General features: G+C 44.2%; 1 protein-coding gene across 2 annotated transcripts in view; it reads right to left on the bottom strand.

The window, feature by feature from the left end:
• PIG-Q (phosphatidylinositol glycan anchor biosynthesis class Q) overlaps positions 1–9,548 on the bottom strand; it is a 31,413-nt gene extending 21,865 nt beyond the window's left edge. The window contains exons 1-2 of one of the 2 annotated variants that reach the window (XM_067783600.1): positions 8,807–9,548; positions 8,645–8,753 (exon numbers count right to left, since the gene is read on the bottom strand). In XM_067783600.1, the coding sequence (XP_067639701.1) occupies positions 8,645–8,753; positions 8,807–9,501 (804 nt within the window). In that variant the 5' untranslated portion in view covers positions 9,502–9,548. The remainder of the gene's footprint in view (positions 1–8,644; positions 8,754–8,806) is intronic. The other variant, XM_067783599.1, reaches the window with a different exon arrangement.
• Positions 9,549–16,563: the final 7,015 nt, after the last annotated feature.

Here is a 16,563-nt window from a genome sequence, read left to right as displayed (position 1 = left end):
ACTTTCGATATATTTTGTTGTATGCGCAGCCCTTCTAACGTCAACCTTCTTCTTATTCTGTTTTCCACGTCCAAAATCTTTACATTATCGAAATCAGCTGTGTGCTTGCAATCCGTCAGGTGCTGCGCTAAAGCTGTGGTGTTTTTGTTGTTTTTTGCGTCTAACCTGTGTTCATTTATTCTCGTGTTGACCGATCTTTTTGTTTGTCCTATGTATACCTTTCCGCAAAATTCCCCCTCTTTTCCTCCCCCACATGGTATTTCGTAGATTACGTTGTGTAGTTGCTCCTTTTTGATTTTGTCTTTGGTTTTCGTGTATATGTTTTGGATTGTGTGATTTGGTTTGTGTGCATAGCTTATGTTGTTGGCTTTAATCATTTTATGTAATGTATTGTTGTCAGTTAGTTTTGGTATGTATGTGACGCCTGTGTATATTTTTCTATTGTTTTCTTCATTTGGTGTTGTCGTATTGTTGCTCGTTTTTTGTTTAGTTTTGTTTCTCGCCGTGCGTATTAGACCGTGTATTATTTTATTTGGATATCCATTTTTTTCAAGTATGATCTGAATCGTTTTCTTGTTCTCCTCCATGAACTCCTGGTCACTCAAGGAGTAAACTTTGTTAATAAAGTTGATTACTGTATTTCTTTTTTGATTCCATGGGTGGTTTGATTGGTAATTGATCATTCTAGATGATGCCACGGCTTTTTTGTACAAATCCGTTTTTACTTTGTTCCCGATGTTGTGAATTTCCAAGTCCAGAAAAGCTAATTTGTGATGTTTTTCTTTTTCTAGTGTAAATTTTAATTTTTTGTGTTGCTCGTTGAAAGTTTTTAGAATTTCGTCTACGTCTTTTGCCCTAACAATAGCGAAAATATCATCTACATATTTCGTTATGTATTTTATATTTATGTCTTTAGATTTTAGCTCAATGATGCTGTCGTCAATAATTTTGTCGAGGACTATATCTGCTATTGTTGGTGATAGAGGATTTCCCATCGGCATCCCATAAACTTGCTGGTAATATTTATTGTCGTGTACAAAGTAGTTGTTTTCTCTCAGGCAGAACTCTAGTATATTGAGGAATTGGGTTTTAGTAATTTTAGTATGACTTTTTAGATTCGACCATTGTTTCATAATTGTGCTGAGTAGAGTGCATTAAACATTTTCACAAATACCTCTACGGCCAGCGATTCCGTGTCAGGACAGATCACGCAGCTTTAAAATGGCTTCTGCAGTTTCGTAATCCGGAAGGACAATTGGCACGGTGGATCGAGCGACTACAAAGCTATGACTTTTCCATCGAGCATCGAAAAGGTAGTACCCATGGAAATGGCGATGCAATGTCACGAAGACCATGTAGTTTGGAATGCAAGCACTGTTCAAAAGCCGAGGCTAAAGAACACATTATAGATGTCCGGCTAATGACTATAACATGTACAGATGAATGTTATGCAAGGGCTCGAACGAAACGAAAGACCAAACAGAGAAGAGATGTCAGCAGAGAGTCCCATTGCGAAGTCATATTGGGCACAGTGGAACAGTTTAGAATTGATATCCGGTTGCCTTCATCGAGTATGTGAGAGTGAGAATGGTAAATGCAAGAAGAAACTGATAGTTGTTCCCAGAAAGAGGATTCCTGACGTGCTCAGCGAGCTGCATAATGGTCCAAGTGGAGGTCATCTTGGAATCACGAAGACGCTCGAGAAAATTAAGCAGAGATTCTATTGGGTTGGTTGCCGTCAGTCGGTCACCGAGTGGATTGCCAACTGCGATGTTTGCAACAGAGCGAAAGGGCCCAAAACACGAAGTCATGGCCAGATGAAGCAGTATATTTCAGGTGCACCATTTGAAAGGATCGCCATGGATGTCGCAGGTCCATTTCCTACTAGCAACCACGGAAACAAATACGTACTGGTCGTTATGGATTATTTCAGTAAATGGCCAGAGGTATACCCAATCCCAAACCAAGAAGCAGAAACAGTAGCAGAAGTGGTTACCAACGAATGGGTTGCAAGGTATGGTGTACCAATGGAGATACATTCTGACCAAGGCAGAAACTTTGAATCAGCTGTGTTCCAAGAAATGTGCAAGAAGTTGGGCATTCGGAAAACACGGACAACTGCATTACATCCTCAGTCCGATGGTATGGTGGAACGTTTCAATAGAACATTGGAAGAGCATTTAAGGAAAGTAGTAGACAAGTACCATAAGGAGTGGGATACCCGCATACCATTATTCTTGATGGCTTACCGAGCAGCAGTGCATGAAACCACGGGCCAAACCCCTGAAAAAGTAATTTTTGGCAATGACCTTCGACTGCAAGCTGATTTGAGGTTTGGGATAGATGCCGATGCGGAAAGAAATGTCAAGAAATCCACTGGTGTCTTGGAAGAAGAGCTGAGAGAGATACACGATCTTGTAAGGCAACGAGCAAAGATTATGAGTGACAAGATGAAAGCGAAATATGATAAAGCAATTAATTCGGAAGGGTTTCAGGAAGGAGATTTGGTGCTGTTATACAACCCACAACGAAAAAAAGGTTTGTCCCCGAAATTGCAGTGTAATTGGGAAGGCCCATACAAAGTTGTAAAACGGATCAACGATGTAGTTTACCGCATACAAACCATTGGCAAACCACGAACCAAAATGAAAGTGGTTCATTTGGAAAGGCTGGCAGCGTATAGATAGAGAGATTTGTCTGATCGGGACGATCAGACTTAGGTGGAGGGCAGTGTAACGAATGTTAGCAGCACTGAGCGATGCTATCGTCTCTAAGCCGATGCTAAGCAGTGACGTGAATTCACATCCATAGATCAATCACTATGTATCTACATAAACGAAACAATAATTGCGTCTACACATATGTACCATGTACGTATACGAGCAGCGGAGAGTCAATGCACAAACACATGCATATATCTGAGATACTCCTGAAAGTATGCAATGAGAAAAACTATAAAATTGTGCAATTGTAGTTACAGCTGAGAAGTTTGAGAGCTGCTGGACTAGTAGATTCTGGAAGCGCCTAGAAGATGCGAACGTTGAAATCCAAGAGTATAAAAGGCTGGAATTCAGTTTGATTTGAGTTGTCAAGCAGTTTCGACTAAGACGCTATCTAGCGAGCAAGAGCAGTATTATTTTGAATAGTAGAGTTTCATTTGAGCTATCAATCAGTTTGGTTATTAAGCAAGCTATTCGTTGCACAGTTTGAGTGTTATTGTGAAGTACTTTAATAAAGGCCATTTTGCATTATTACAAATTGGAGTTATTTATTATACAGTTTAGTGATTCGAACTTAGCAGAGGATTGCAAATAAGAGGATTTGCAAGTAAATTCGTTACAATACTATATCCAACTAGACCCGAAATGACCGAAATAACTGTGTTGTTCTTGTTGTTTTTGTAGCAGTGCTTCGCCTCATCCAGTAGGTGCGACCAAGGACGCAACAAATTAAATGGGGTTGCACTGAAATGACAGCCCTTGGTCGGGAAAAATCCCGAGTCGCTCCGGTACATAGAACCGTTTGCCTTGGGAAGCGATTGTGTTGTTCTTGTTAGCTTGGACTGATGACTTGAAACGCCTTTTGGAAAACATATATGTATGTATGTAAGATATATTGTCACGGATATCAGCATCACTAAGCTATACCATCACTAAGGCGATGCTAAGGCCATGCTAAGCGGTATTTACGTCAAATAATCAAATCATGTATACACATATGTAAAGCAGCCGAGAGATGTCACACACAGATGCATTTACTTATACGCCTATGTGTGTGCGAAAGACTGTAAAGTAGACAATTGCAAACAAGTAGTAACTATATGAGAACTATAAACACACGAAATAGTTGGTAAGTTCTGGAAATAGAAGAGCCTAGATGTATGCAGCGTAAACTATAAAAGCGGCGCAAGCGAGTAAGAAGTGATTCAGTTTGATTTGAGTTGTCAAGCAGTTTCGATTAAGACGATATCTAGCGAGCAATAGCAGTATTATTTTGAAAGTCAGTTTTATTTAAGCTATCAGTTTGGTTATTAAGCCAGCTAATTGCAAAGTGTAAGTGTTAGTGTGAAGTACTTTAATAAAGGCCATTTTTCCATTATTCAATATTGGAGTTATTTATTCAACAGTTTAGTGATACGAACTTAGCAGAAGGGCAAATAAGAGGATTTGCAGCAAATTCGTTACAATTGGTGTCAGAAGAGGAATTGTTGAATAAATTCCAAAGATTGGGAATACAACTTGGACATGGCAAAGTTCAGTGAATTGAAGATCCAGCAACTGAAAAAGGAGTTGGAGAACCGTGGATTAAATACAACCGGCAATAAGATCGAACTTCAAGCACGGCTACGAGAGGTAATGGAGTCGCAAGGAATTGATGTGGACGAGTTTGTCTTTTATCCTGATGGGGACGAAACAACGACAAAAATTGAGGAGAAAGGCGAAACATCGCAGACAGTTACGAGCACGGAATTGAACGTGATATTGGCTGCAATAACTGCTCAAACATCGACAGTGGCATCTCAGCTGGAATCGCAGGAGACACGTTTAACATCGAAGATGGAAGAACAGAAAACGTATATGTCATCACAATTGGAATCCCAAGAGACACGAATAACATCGAAGATGGAAGAACAGAAGACATATATGGCATCCCAACTGGAATCACAGGAGGCACGCATTTCAGAAATGTCGTCACAAATGTCATCTCAACTGGAATCGCAGGAGACACGCATAACATCTAAGATTGAAGCACAGGAGACGCGTATTTCCGAAATATCGGCACAAATTTCAGCACAGATATCATCTCAGATCTCCACACAACTAGAAGAGCAGGAAGTCCGTATATCATCGAAACTGGAAGCGCATATGGAAGAAAAACTAACCCAGTTTCATGAAGGCTTCAGGGGTCGACAGGATAAAATAGAGGCAGAGATGGATGCTTTGAAAGATAGGATCCAGGAATTACAATTAAATCGCCCAGCTGTCTCAGCGAGTAATCCAAAGGTAAAAACACCATCCTTTGACGGTTCTGTAGCATTGAAAGAACCAGCTGCCGAAATCTTACAGACTATTCCAGAGTACGAACGGAACAGTTATGGAAGCGAGCATAGAAAACAGATATTCCAAATTGAGTTGCAAACCGTTAGCAAAAAGCGAATGAGACTTTGCAAGAGTTTGCTTCGGATGTTGAAAGGTTGGCTCATTTGGCAAATGCGGACGCACCCGTGGAGTACACCGAGAGGGTAAAAATCCAGAGTTTTATAAACGGCATACGGGACGTAGAAACGAAGCGAGCGACATATGCAAACCCACATTCGCAGAAACGGTGTCCCAAGCTCTGATTCAGGAAACAGCGTCGCTTCTGTGTAAGCCAGTTTTCAAAGCACGTCGTGTGGATGTAGAAAGGCCAGAGTGGGTAGACGCAATATTGGAGGCGCTGAAACGATCGCAAAAGCGGAGTGAAAAAGTTATCAAATGCGGGAAGTCCGGTCACATTGTACGTCATTGCGATCTTGGTCCTAATAGTTCCAACAATGTGGGTGACCGTAAACGCAAAGCTGCAGGAGATGAGCAAGAGCGAGTAAGAGGTAGAGATCGAGAGCTAGATCCAGCTATTGAATGCCCTTTGATATCTGTGTTGCAAATTGGTAGAAAATCGAGCAGTCTTACCGTCAGAGGGAAGGTGGATGGCAAAGAACATGTACTGACTGTAGATACGGGTGCATCTCATTCCTTGATCCGATCTGACTTGGTCAACAGGAGAGTAAAACCGTTACCTGGAGCGAGGTTGCGTACGGTGACTGGCGAGTATAACCAAGTCCGGGGAGAAGTGATCTGTGAAGTCTTAATTGGGAAGGTCATGGTTTTACACAAATTCGTTGTGGCGGAGATTGTTGATGAAGTTATATTGGGAGTGGATTTCTTGGTTGACCATGACATCAAGATCGATATGCAGAGAAGGGTGATGCATTATGAGAACCAAGATGTGCCACTTAACTTCAGTTTGGAAAAAGGGTTCAGCAGTAAGCGAGTGCTGGTGGAGGAGATTCGACAGAGGCCACGAAAGCCAAGGAAAGTAGATCGAGCAAAGGTTGATGGATCGAATGGACCAAATAAAGCGAAATCAAAAGTACCTGCGAGAAAAACACTGGCATTGACAAACCCTAATGGACGCATTAAAACGACTGAAAGAATTTTCCAGAAAGAATGCAAGGGTGGTTTCAAGCCAGCGCGTACTACTGTTGTGAAACGTCAAGACGATACTGATGATGCAAAGTCAATCTGTCCAGATCAAGCTCTGCGAAGTAGTTCTTCATTGGCCAAGCAACAGAGTGCGAGGGAACGATCCAGGATAATGAGTAGTAAGATGAAATACAGGTACGACAACAAGAATAATTCGGAGGGTTTCTTGTAGGGAGGTTTGGTACTGTTGTACAACCCTCGCCGGCGGAAATGTGTTCCTTCCAAATTTTGGTGCAGTTGGGAAGGCCCGTACAAAGTTGTAAAAAGGATCAGTGATGCCATCTACCGCATACAAACAATTGGGAAACCACGAAATAGAAGGGTGGTTCATTTGGAGAGGCTAGTAGCGGATAGATCGAGAGATTCGTCTGATCGGGATGATCAGACTTAGGTGGAGGGCAGTGTCACGGATATTAGCATCACTAAGCTATACCATCACTAAGGCGATGCTAAGGCCATGCTAAGCGGTATTTACGTCAAATAATCAAATCATGTATACAGATATGTAAAGCAGCCGAGAGATGTCACACACAGGTGCATTTACTTATACGCCTATTTGTGTGCGAGAGACTGTAAACTACAAACTCACATACATCTGAGATACGCTGAAAAGTAGACAATTGTAAACAAGTAGAAACTATATGAGAACTATAAACACACGAAATAGTTGGTAAGTTCTGGAAATAGAAGAGCCTAGATGTATGCAGCGTAAACTATAAAAGCGGCGCAAGCGAGTAAGAAGTGATTCAGTTTGATTTGAGTTGTCAAGCAGTTTCGATTAGGACGATATCTAGCGAGCAATAGCAGTATTATTTTAAAAGTCAGTTTCATTTAAGCTATCAGTTTGGTTATTAAGCCAGCTAATTGCAAAGTATAAGTGTTATTGTGAAGTACTTTAATAAAGGCCATTTTTCCATTATTCCTTATTGGAGTTATTTATTCAACAGTTTAGTGATACGAACTTAGCAGAAGGGCAAATAAGAGGATTTGCGGCAAATTCGTTACAATATTGTAAATAATTGAAATGAAATAAGCACCCAAAGGTTAGACTGCTCAAACAAATCGTTCCCGTTGCAGTTGGACTACTACCAGAGGGCATTTGTGATATTTCTGGATTATTATGCGGCACAGCGCGACTGCCAAAAGAACGATTTTTTGACCCCGTGAGCATTCGAATCAATTTTTTTTATTCAACTGTTACGCCACAGGATAAGTGTAAGGCGCGATAACCTCCGAAGATATCTAAGGCCGGGCTTCTCTTCCAATTTGCGTCGTGCTCCTCTTGATTTTCCCTACAAATTGGCCGGACGGGACCTACATGTTTTTTGCCGACTCCGAACGGCATCTGCAAGGCAGAAAGAGCTTTTCATGGCAGAAATACACTCGGAGCGCTTGCTAAACACTGCCGAGGGGCAACCCGCTTAGAAAAATTTTTTTCCAATTGAAAAACCTTATTTCTAAAATTTTGATGTTGCTTTGCCCGGGGTGTGAACCCAGAGCATTCGGTGTGGTAGGCGGAGCACGCTATCATCACACCACGGTGGCCGCGTTTTAAATTGCTTCGAACCCTCTGACTTGCGGTGAAAAAAAAACTCATCCATGCATTTTGGCAAGCATATAAATACCTCAAAAAGTCAGAAGAAATATATATTTCCTCTTAAGGAGAGGAGTAAATAAGTTATCGTCGTGTGTTTTCACCCTGGACATATGCCCAGTAACCTCATTAGAGTCTGTTCTTGTTGTTGTAGCGATAACGACATTCCCCGAAGGCCTTGGGGAGTGTTATCGATGTTTATGGTCCTTTACCGGATGCATATCCGATACGTTCCGGTACCAAGCCCGATAATTTCGGGAACGGTTTGTTATGACCACATGCGACCTTCTAGGCCATCACGCCCTCGCACCCCCTAGATTTATGAGAAGTTCGGGGTCGCCAGAGCATCGCCTGTCAATGAAACAGAATTTGCCACGGATAGGTGAGATTGACAATTGGGTTTGGAGAAGCTATATATTGCGCCGGCAACCTGAAAGGGTTGCGCTACACAACCCTTGAATCTGGTATTTTAGTAGCCTCTTACGACAAGCATACCTACCGCGGGTATATTCTAACCCCTAACCCGCTGGGATACATTAGTTTCTGTATTTCAGCTTATCACATAGAGTAGAATATTGTCTCATCTATGACTAGATCCAGGTAAAGTAAATTTTTTGTCGACCAGTTCATGGTGAAGTAAATGTCAATGCCGAAATCGATGCAAGGAATTGATTGAAACTATGTGACCATTTAGTTTTTTATCGACAATATAATTTTTTCTTCTTTCAGTTAATTTGTAACTTCTCCTTTTTACTATTAAAAAAACTTTATTTACTGAGCAAAAGCCATCGACATCTACATCACTTACATGCGAAGTGGCCAATAAATAATCGCCAGGATCAGTTATGTAAAAAAGGAGTAATAACATTACACCAATACCAACAAGTTTATCCAGTGCGAGATTGATGTTGCGCTTTCTATATGACAAAGTTAACAGAAATGGACAGTTAACAGAATTGTCTAAGCTTACCCAGATTCACGATATCTACGCCATTCCAAATAGTGTTCGTAAATAAAGGTTTTTCGCATAACACGCTCAAGGTGCCGACAATCCAGTAATATAATAATTGCACGCGTTATACAATTGGGGAGAAAGAAGATTAAATTCTCCAAAATATTTACTACACTCTGTTTATGTCGATTGTTAATTTGCAGCTGGCGACGGTTTTCACACAACAGCCTACACAACATACGAATATCATCACACTGATTATCCGATTCGCCGATGCCACCATTACCTCCTCCATTATTATGCGTGCGAATTGCATTGAGTTTGGCGAAGTTCATATATTCATGCAGCTGCATCATTTTTGACACATCATATAGGAAGACATTAGCTTGTGTTTTATTAGTTGGTTTTATACTTAATTTGAGCAAATAAATATTTGGCGTATCGGCATCGTAGGCAAAACTTATGGCAACATCCCGTCGTTGTTGCTGTGATAATGGACCGGCACGGAAAATGTGTCCTAAATGACGGAGTTTGTTTGTTGTGAGAATTGATTGGCTATTGACGCTGGTGTTGTCGGTCGTTGTGTTACTTTTGCAATGTGCAACAACGAAATAGGAAACTGCATTATTTTCGTTAATTTGTATTTCGCCATATATATCACAGTCCTCTTTGATGTAGAATAGCTTGGAAGGCAGGAAAATTTTCACGCTCATTATATATTAACTTTTTGTAAACAATAGAGATGCTCAAAAATCATTTGTGAGAGATGCTGTTCAAATTGTAGATTCAATCGACAAATTTTACCGATAGTTTGGTGTATCGTGTATCGGCTTATTCTATTACAATTCAGATCCCAAATGTACATTTCATATCTTCATTTGCGGGTAAAAGTCTAGTTGAGGAGTCGACTGCTAATACGCTACCAATAATATATCGAGAGAGGTTTCAAAAGACGCGTATTGACCTCGACAACAATAATCCGAAGGCGGAAATGAAAAATTGTATCTCTGTCCGGAGATATTTGCAGTTGAAGTTGGCGATTTTCATGTGGTTGGTGTACCCAGAAAAAAATTGTGAACATAAGTGTTTTCCGCGGATATAGTTTTGGTCTCCAAACCGGTGTTGGGCCTACCCAGGGTAATTTTTTATAAACGCGACCGAAGACCGCCAATGCAGAAAAGTGTTCTGCGCAAAAATACTTTGAAGCCCACCCCCGGTTTCGTAGAGACCCGCGAGTTTTTTTCGGTTTTTCGTTAATATCTCTTGAACGAGTTAAAATTTTTATTTTCCGCCTTCGGGTTATTAATACTGTTTTCAAGACGCGTCCTCGATATTTTTTACCTTTTTTTAAAATTAGCCTGGGTGGGTCCAACACCAAATATCTCCGGACAGAAATACAATTTTTCTTTTCCGCCTTCGGATTATTGTTGTGGAGGTCAATAGGTGTCTTTTGACATCTTTCTCGATATGTTTGGGAGCTTATTAGCAACCGACCCCTGTTGTTGTTGTTGTTGTTGTAGCAGTGCTTCGCCCCACCTAACAGACGCGACCGGTCACAAACTGTCATCAATATCCTCTAACGGGAGTCCAAGGAAACTTGCTGTTTCAACAGGGGTGGACCATAGGGAAAAGGGGTGTTAGAGGCGTTGGTTCCACATTACAATTAAAGAGATGGTTGGTGTCATGTGGGGACACATTGCAAGCGGGGCATACATTTTGTATGTCGGGGTTGATTCTGGATAGGTAAGAGTTTAACCTGTTACAGTATCCAGAACGAAGTTGAGCCAGAGTGACACGCGTTTCCCTGGGGAGTATGCGTTCCTCTTCCGCAAGTTTTGGATACTTTACTTTGAGTACTGGGTTCACCGGGCAATTCCCGGCATAAAGGTCCGACGCCTGTTTGTGGAGTTCACCAAGGACCTGCTTGTGTTTTTTCGCTTCATACGGCTGTGTTCTCAGATGCCGTATTTCCTCAAAATGCTTACGGAGATGACTCCTTAAGCCCCTAGGCGGTGCTGGCTCGTCAATCAGATGTCTGTTGGGATGCCCAGGTTTCTGGGTATTCAACAGAAACTGCTTGGTCAGCATCTCGTTTCTTTCCCTGATGGGGAGTATTCTCGCCTCATTATGTAGATGGTGTTCTGGGGACATAAGAAGACAGCCCGTGGCAATTCTGAGAGCAGTATTTTGGCAGGCCTGTAGCTTCTTCCAGTGGGTAATTTTTAGGCTTGGCGACCATATGGGTGACGCATAGCACGTAATCGGCTGGCTAATTGCTTTGTATGTAGTCATGAGCGTTTCTTTATCTTTTCCCCAGGTACTGCCAGCAAGGGATTTGAGGATTTTGTTACGGCTCTGAATTCTCGGAACAATTGCGGCTGCGTGCTCACCAAAATGTAGATCCTGATCAAACGTCACACCCAAGATTTTGGGGTGTAGGACAGTCGGTAGCGTAGAGCCATCGACGTGGATGTTCAAAATGGTCGACATTTGGGACGTCCATGTTGTAAATAAGGTCGCGGAAGATTTAGTCGGTGATAATGCCAGGTTTCGCGAGGCGAAAAAACTGGAGAGATCAGGGAGGTAGCCGTTTATTTTATTGCATAGCTCATCGATCTGTGGGCCTGGGCCTGTGGCCATTACTGTGCAGTCATCGGCGTAGGAAACGATTGTGACTCCTTCCGGTGGTGAAGGTAGCTTAGATATGTAGAAATTAAACAAAAGTGGGGATAGGACACCACCCTGTGGCACCCCTTGTTTAATTCTCCTTGGCTTTGATGTTTCGTTTCTAAATAGCACCGATGCCTGCCGACCACCCAGATAATTTGCGGTCCACCTTTTAAGACATGGGGGAAGGGTAGACCCTTCCAGGTCTTGCAGTAACGAGCCGTGGTTGACCGTATCAAAAGCTTTTGATAGGTCTAGCGCTACGAGTACTGTTCTATGGTGGGGGTTTTGATTTAAACCGCAATTTATCTGGGTGCCAATGGCATTTAGCGCGGAGGTAGTGCTATGGAGTTTTCTGAAGCCATGCTGATGGGAGGCTAGTTGCAAATTTGCTTAGAAATAAGGGAGCAAAATGGCTTCGAGCGTCTTTGCTACTGGCGATAGGAGAGATATCGGACGATACGACTCTCCTATGTTAGCTGGTTTACCAGGCTTTAGTAGCGGGACCACCTTGGCCATTCTCCATTTCTCGGGTATGACAAAGGTGGAAAGAGACAGGTTGAAGACCTGCGCTAAATATTTGAAACCCTCTTTCCCTAGGCTTTTAAGCATCGGCATGGCTATGCCGTCTGGGCCCACTGCTTTGGATGGCTTAGCGCGACCAATGGCGTCCTCAACCTCTTTAGCGGTGATGGTGATTGGTGACGCGCTGAATTTGTGTTTATGTGCGTGTCTGTTGGCCCTCCGTCTAACTTTGTCGACCGTAGAATGCATTATATATTGTCGGCAGAAAGCGCTCGCGCATTTTTTCGCATCCGACAGCACTTTGTCGCCAAAGGCGATGGAAACTTTGTCTTTGTGCTTAGTCGGATTCGATAGGGACTTTACGGTGGACCAAAGTTTACCCACACCGGTAGAGAGGTTACAACCTCTTAGGTGCTCCTCCCATTTCGCCCGCTTGTGTTCATCCACAAGCAATCTGATGCGTTGGTTTATATCCCTTATTTGGGGGTCGCCTGGATCAAGCTGCCTTATAAGGTCACGTTCTCTCGCTAAGTTTGCGGCCTCCGCCGGAAAGTGGGGCCGGATTTCGGGAATTCTCCCGGCGGGAATGAAACGTGCCGAGGCGGATTCAATGACCTTGCGGAAGGCGCGCTCCCCTTGGCGGGCATCAGTCGGGATAGGGAGGGCAGCAAAGAGGTTGTCTGTAAAGGATTTATATTCTCCCCACTTTCCTTTTTTAAAGTTTATGAAAGTGCGTTTTTCGGTGACGATGAAGTCGGCGGTACGCTCGAGCGAAACAAGTATAGGCAGGTGGTCGGATGCCAGTGATACCATCGGCTGCCAGTTGACGCAGTTTACGAGTTCTGCGCTCACGATTGAGATATCTGGCGAACTGTGACAGCTTCCTACCATACGTGTGGGGGCGTCTCCGTTTATAGTGCAGAACGTCGTTTCTTCTATTTGATCCGCCAACATCTCGCCCCTACTGTCCGCCCGCAAATTTGAATGCCATAGATCATGATGGGCATTGAAGTCGCCTAAAATAATGCGATTGTTTCCAGTGAGTAAGGCTCTAATATTAGGGTGGTATCCACCGGGGCAACAGGTGGCAGGGGGGATGTAGATGTTGATGATTTCTAGGTTTGCATCGCCTGACCGGACAGATAGGCCTTGACGTTCTAAGACGTTGTCCCTGCGGTCGATGCCAGGATCAAATATGTGATATTGCACAGAGTGGTGTATTATAAACGCGAGGCCGCCTCCATTTCCGCTCTCGCGATCTTTTCTGTGGACATTATACCCAGAGCAGGTCTGCAATGCAGATCGTGCTGTGAGTTTAGTCTCTTGAATCGCAGCAATGCGGATGTTGTGCCGCTTCATGAAATTGACTATCTCCGTAATCTTCCCAGTTAGTCCATTACAATTTAACTGCAGAATTCTGAAGTGCATGAGGGGAGACGTCGCCACTCTGGGGGTAAGTGACGGGTGACTACGCCTGGGTTGAGGAAGGCCAGGACGCAATTGCTGTTGTGGCCCTGGGACTGGGCGTCCTTGGGCAAGCATTGGGGTACCCGGATGATTTGGGTTTGCGACCTGGCAACATGGCGCGATGAAACCCGTCGAGGGATTGCCGTCGCGGAGACCAGAACATCTAGGAAAGTGGCACCACCCGAGGCAGGAGCTGCATTGGGCGGATGTCGCAAACATATATATTCTGTGCTGGCAAACGGTGCAAACGGAGGTAGGGACTAAGAGTCTGTTTCCCTGACCTACACGATTGCTGCCGGAAAAGAGGGGGGGAGAAGACGGGGGCAGGGGCTGTTGCTCAGCATTGCTTCCGACTCTACTACGAAGATTGTAGTTATGAGTGGTAGCAGCTGTTTGAGTTGTTGGCGCCGTAAGGCGCGAGCAGCAGCCGGTACTTGTTGTGGCTTGCTGAGCAGCGGGGCTGCTGGAAGGTAATGGGGGGGCGCTTAGACGTAGACTACGGGACGCCCTTGGGCGTGAACAGCAAGGAGCCACAAAAGATTTATAAAAGTTACGTGGACGTCGGGTTTTGGGATCAAGCCCAGAACAACCTGTCCGATGCAACCATCCCTTACACGAGACACACTGAACAGAGTATGACCGTCCTAAAAAGATTCTTTTCCGGCAGATGCAGCAAAACCATTTCTCAGGACCGAGGTCAGGAGACGGATCCGGATTGGATTCGATACCTTCCCGGAGCAAGAGAATATGGAGCAGTCCTGCTGCAAGGAGCTGCTGGGAGGATGACAATTTGTGGGAGGGACGAAACAAATTAAATGGGGTTACACTGAAATGACAGTCCTTGGTCGGGAAAAATCCCGAGTCGCTCCGGTACATAGAACCGACTGCCTTGGGAAGCGAGCAACCGACCCCTCATTTAGACTTTTACCCAGCTCCGATTTAAAGAAAAACGGATTAGTCGGTTAACGGTCTAACTTTGTTTTTTAACTTAGAGATCCTCCCCCAAAGTTTAGACGGACGCGTATGAATTCAGAACTACATAGTACCATGCTGTCATACCCCCTCGGGATGGGTTTTCTTAGCTCTGGTTTTTTACATATGCACTTAAACTTTATATGGACTGCCAAGTACATAACTTAATCTACATTCACGAATTTGTTGCACTTAAAATTAGAACCTATAAGTGTGTTTCCCTTGCGATTTTGTTATGCGTTATACAATATGACCGAAAAGGGTTAGGAGTTTAGAATATATTCGCGGCAGGCATGCCTGTCGTAAGAGGCGACTAAAATACCAAATTGATTCAAGTGGTTCAACTGTCAACCTCACCTATCCGTGGCGAATCCTGTTTCTTTAACAGCCGAGGCTATGGCGGCCCCAAAATCGTCATAGATGTGGGGTGGAAGGGCGGTGTGGCCTTGAAGTTTTCATGTGGTCATACTAAATCGTTCCCGAGATGGTTGTTGTTGTAGCAGTGCTTCGCCCCACCTAATAGCTGCGACCGTTCACAATATCCTCTAACGGGAGTCCAAGGAAACTTGCTGTTTCAACAGGGGTGGACCATAATGAAAGGGGTGTTAGAGGCGTTGGTTCCACATTACAATTAAAGAGATGGTTGGTGTCATGTGGGGACACATTGCAAGAGGGGCATACATTTTGTATGTCGGGGTTGATTCTGGATAGGTAAGAGTTTTGCCTGTTACAGTATCCAGAACGTAGTTGAGCTAGAGTGACTCGCGTTTCCCTGGGGAGTAGGCGTTTCTCTTCCGGGAGTTTTGGGTACTGTTCTTTGAGTACTAGATTCACCGGGCAATTCCTGGCATAAAGGTCCGACGCCTGTTTGTGGAGTTCACTGAGGACCTGCTTGTGTTTTTTTGCTTTATACGGCTGAGTCCTCAGGTGCCGCATTTCTTCATAATGCTTACAGATATGACTCCTTAAGTCCCTAGGTGGTGTTGGCTTATCAATCAGATGTCTGTTGGGATGCCCAGGTTTCTGGGTATTCAACAGGAACTGTTTGGTCGGGCGAGTACCTTAAGGGTGCTTATTACTGGAACGCACCGGATCTGCATCCGGTAAAGTACCATCAACATCGATAACATTCCCAACGCTTCCCAAGGCAGTCGGTTCTATGTACCGAAGCGACTCGGGATTTTTCCCGACCAAGGACTGTCATTTCAGTGTGACCCCATCTAATTTGTTTCGTCCCTCCCACAAATTGTCATCCTCCCAGCAGCTCCTTGCAGCAGGACTGCTCCATATTCTCTTACTCCGGGAAGGCATCGAATCCAATCCGGGTCCGTCTCCTGACCCCGGTCCTGAGAAATGGTTTTGCTGCATCTGCCGGAAAAGAATCTTTTTAGAACGGTCATACTCTGTTCAGTGTGTCTCGTGCAAGGGATGGTTGCATCGGACAGGTTGTTCTGGGCTTGATCCCAAAACCCGACGTCCACGTAACTTTTATAAATCTTTTGTGGCTCCTTGCTGTTCACGCCCAGGGGCGTCCCGTAGTCTACGCCTAAGCGCGTCATCCGGGTACCCCAATGCTTGCCCAAGGACGCCCAGTCCCAGGGCCACAACAGCAATTGCGTCCTGGCCTTCCACAACCCAGGCGTAGTCACCCGTCACTTACCCCCAGAGTGGCGACGTCTCCCCTTATGCACTTCAGAATTCTGCAGTTAAACTGTAATGGACTAACTGGGAAGATAACGGATATAGTCGATTTCATGAAGCGGCACAACATCCGCATTGCTGCGATTCAAGAGACTAAACTCACAGCAAGATCTGCATTGCAGACCTGCTCTGGGTATAACGTCCACAGAAAAGACCGCGAGAGCGGAAATGGAGGCGGTCTCGCGTTTATCATACACCACTCTGTGCAACATTATATATTTGATCCTGGCATCGACCGCAGGGACAATGTCTTAGAACGTCAAGGCCTATCTGTCCGGTCAGGCGATGCAAACCTAAAAATCATCAACATCAACATCCCTCCTGCCACCTGTTGCCCCAGTGGATACCGCCCTAATATCAGGGCCTTACTCACTGGCAACAATCGCATTATCTTAGGCGATTTCAATGCCCATCATGATCTATGGCATTCAAACTTGCGGGCG

The sequence above is a fragment of the Eurosta solidaginis genome, chromosome 4 (genome assembly GCF_040869045.1).
Source record: "Eurosta solidaginis isolate ZX-2024a chromosome 4, ASM4086904v1, whole genome shotgun sequence".
In the NCBI taxonomy this organism is placed as follows: Eukaryota; Metazoa; Arthropoda; class Insecta; order Diptera; family Tephritidae; genus Eurosta; species Eurosta solidaginis.
The sequence above is the reverse complement of the archived record's forward strand: the minus strand, read 5'-3'. Positions and strand labels throughout refer to the sequence as shown.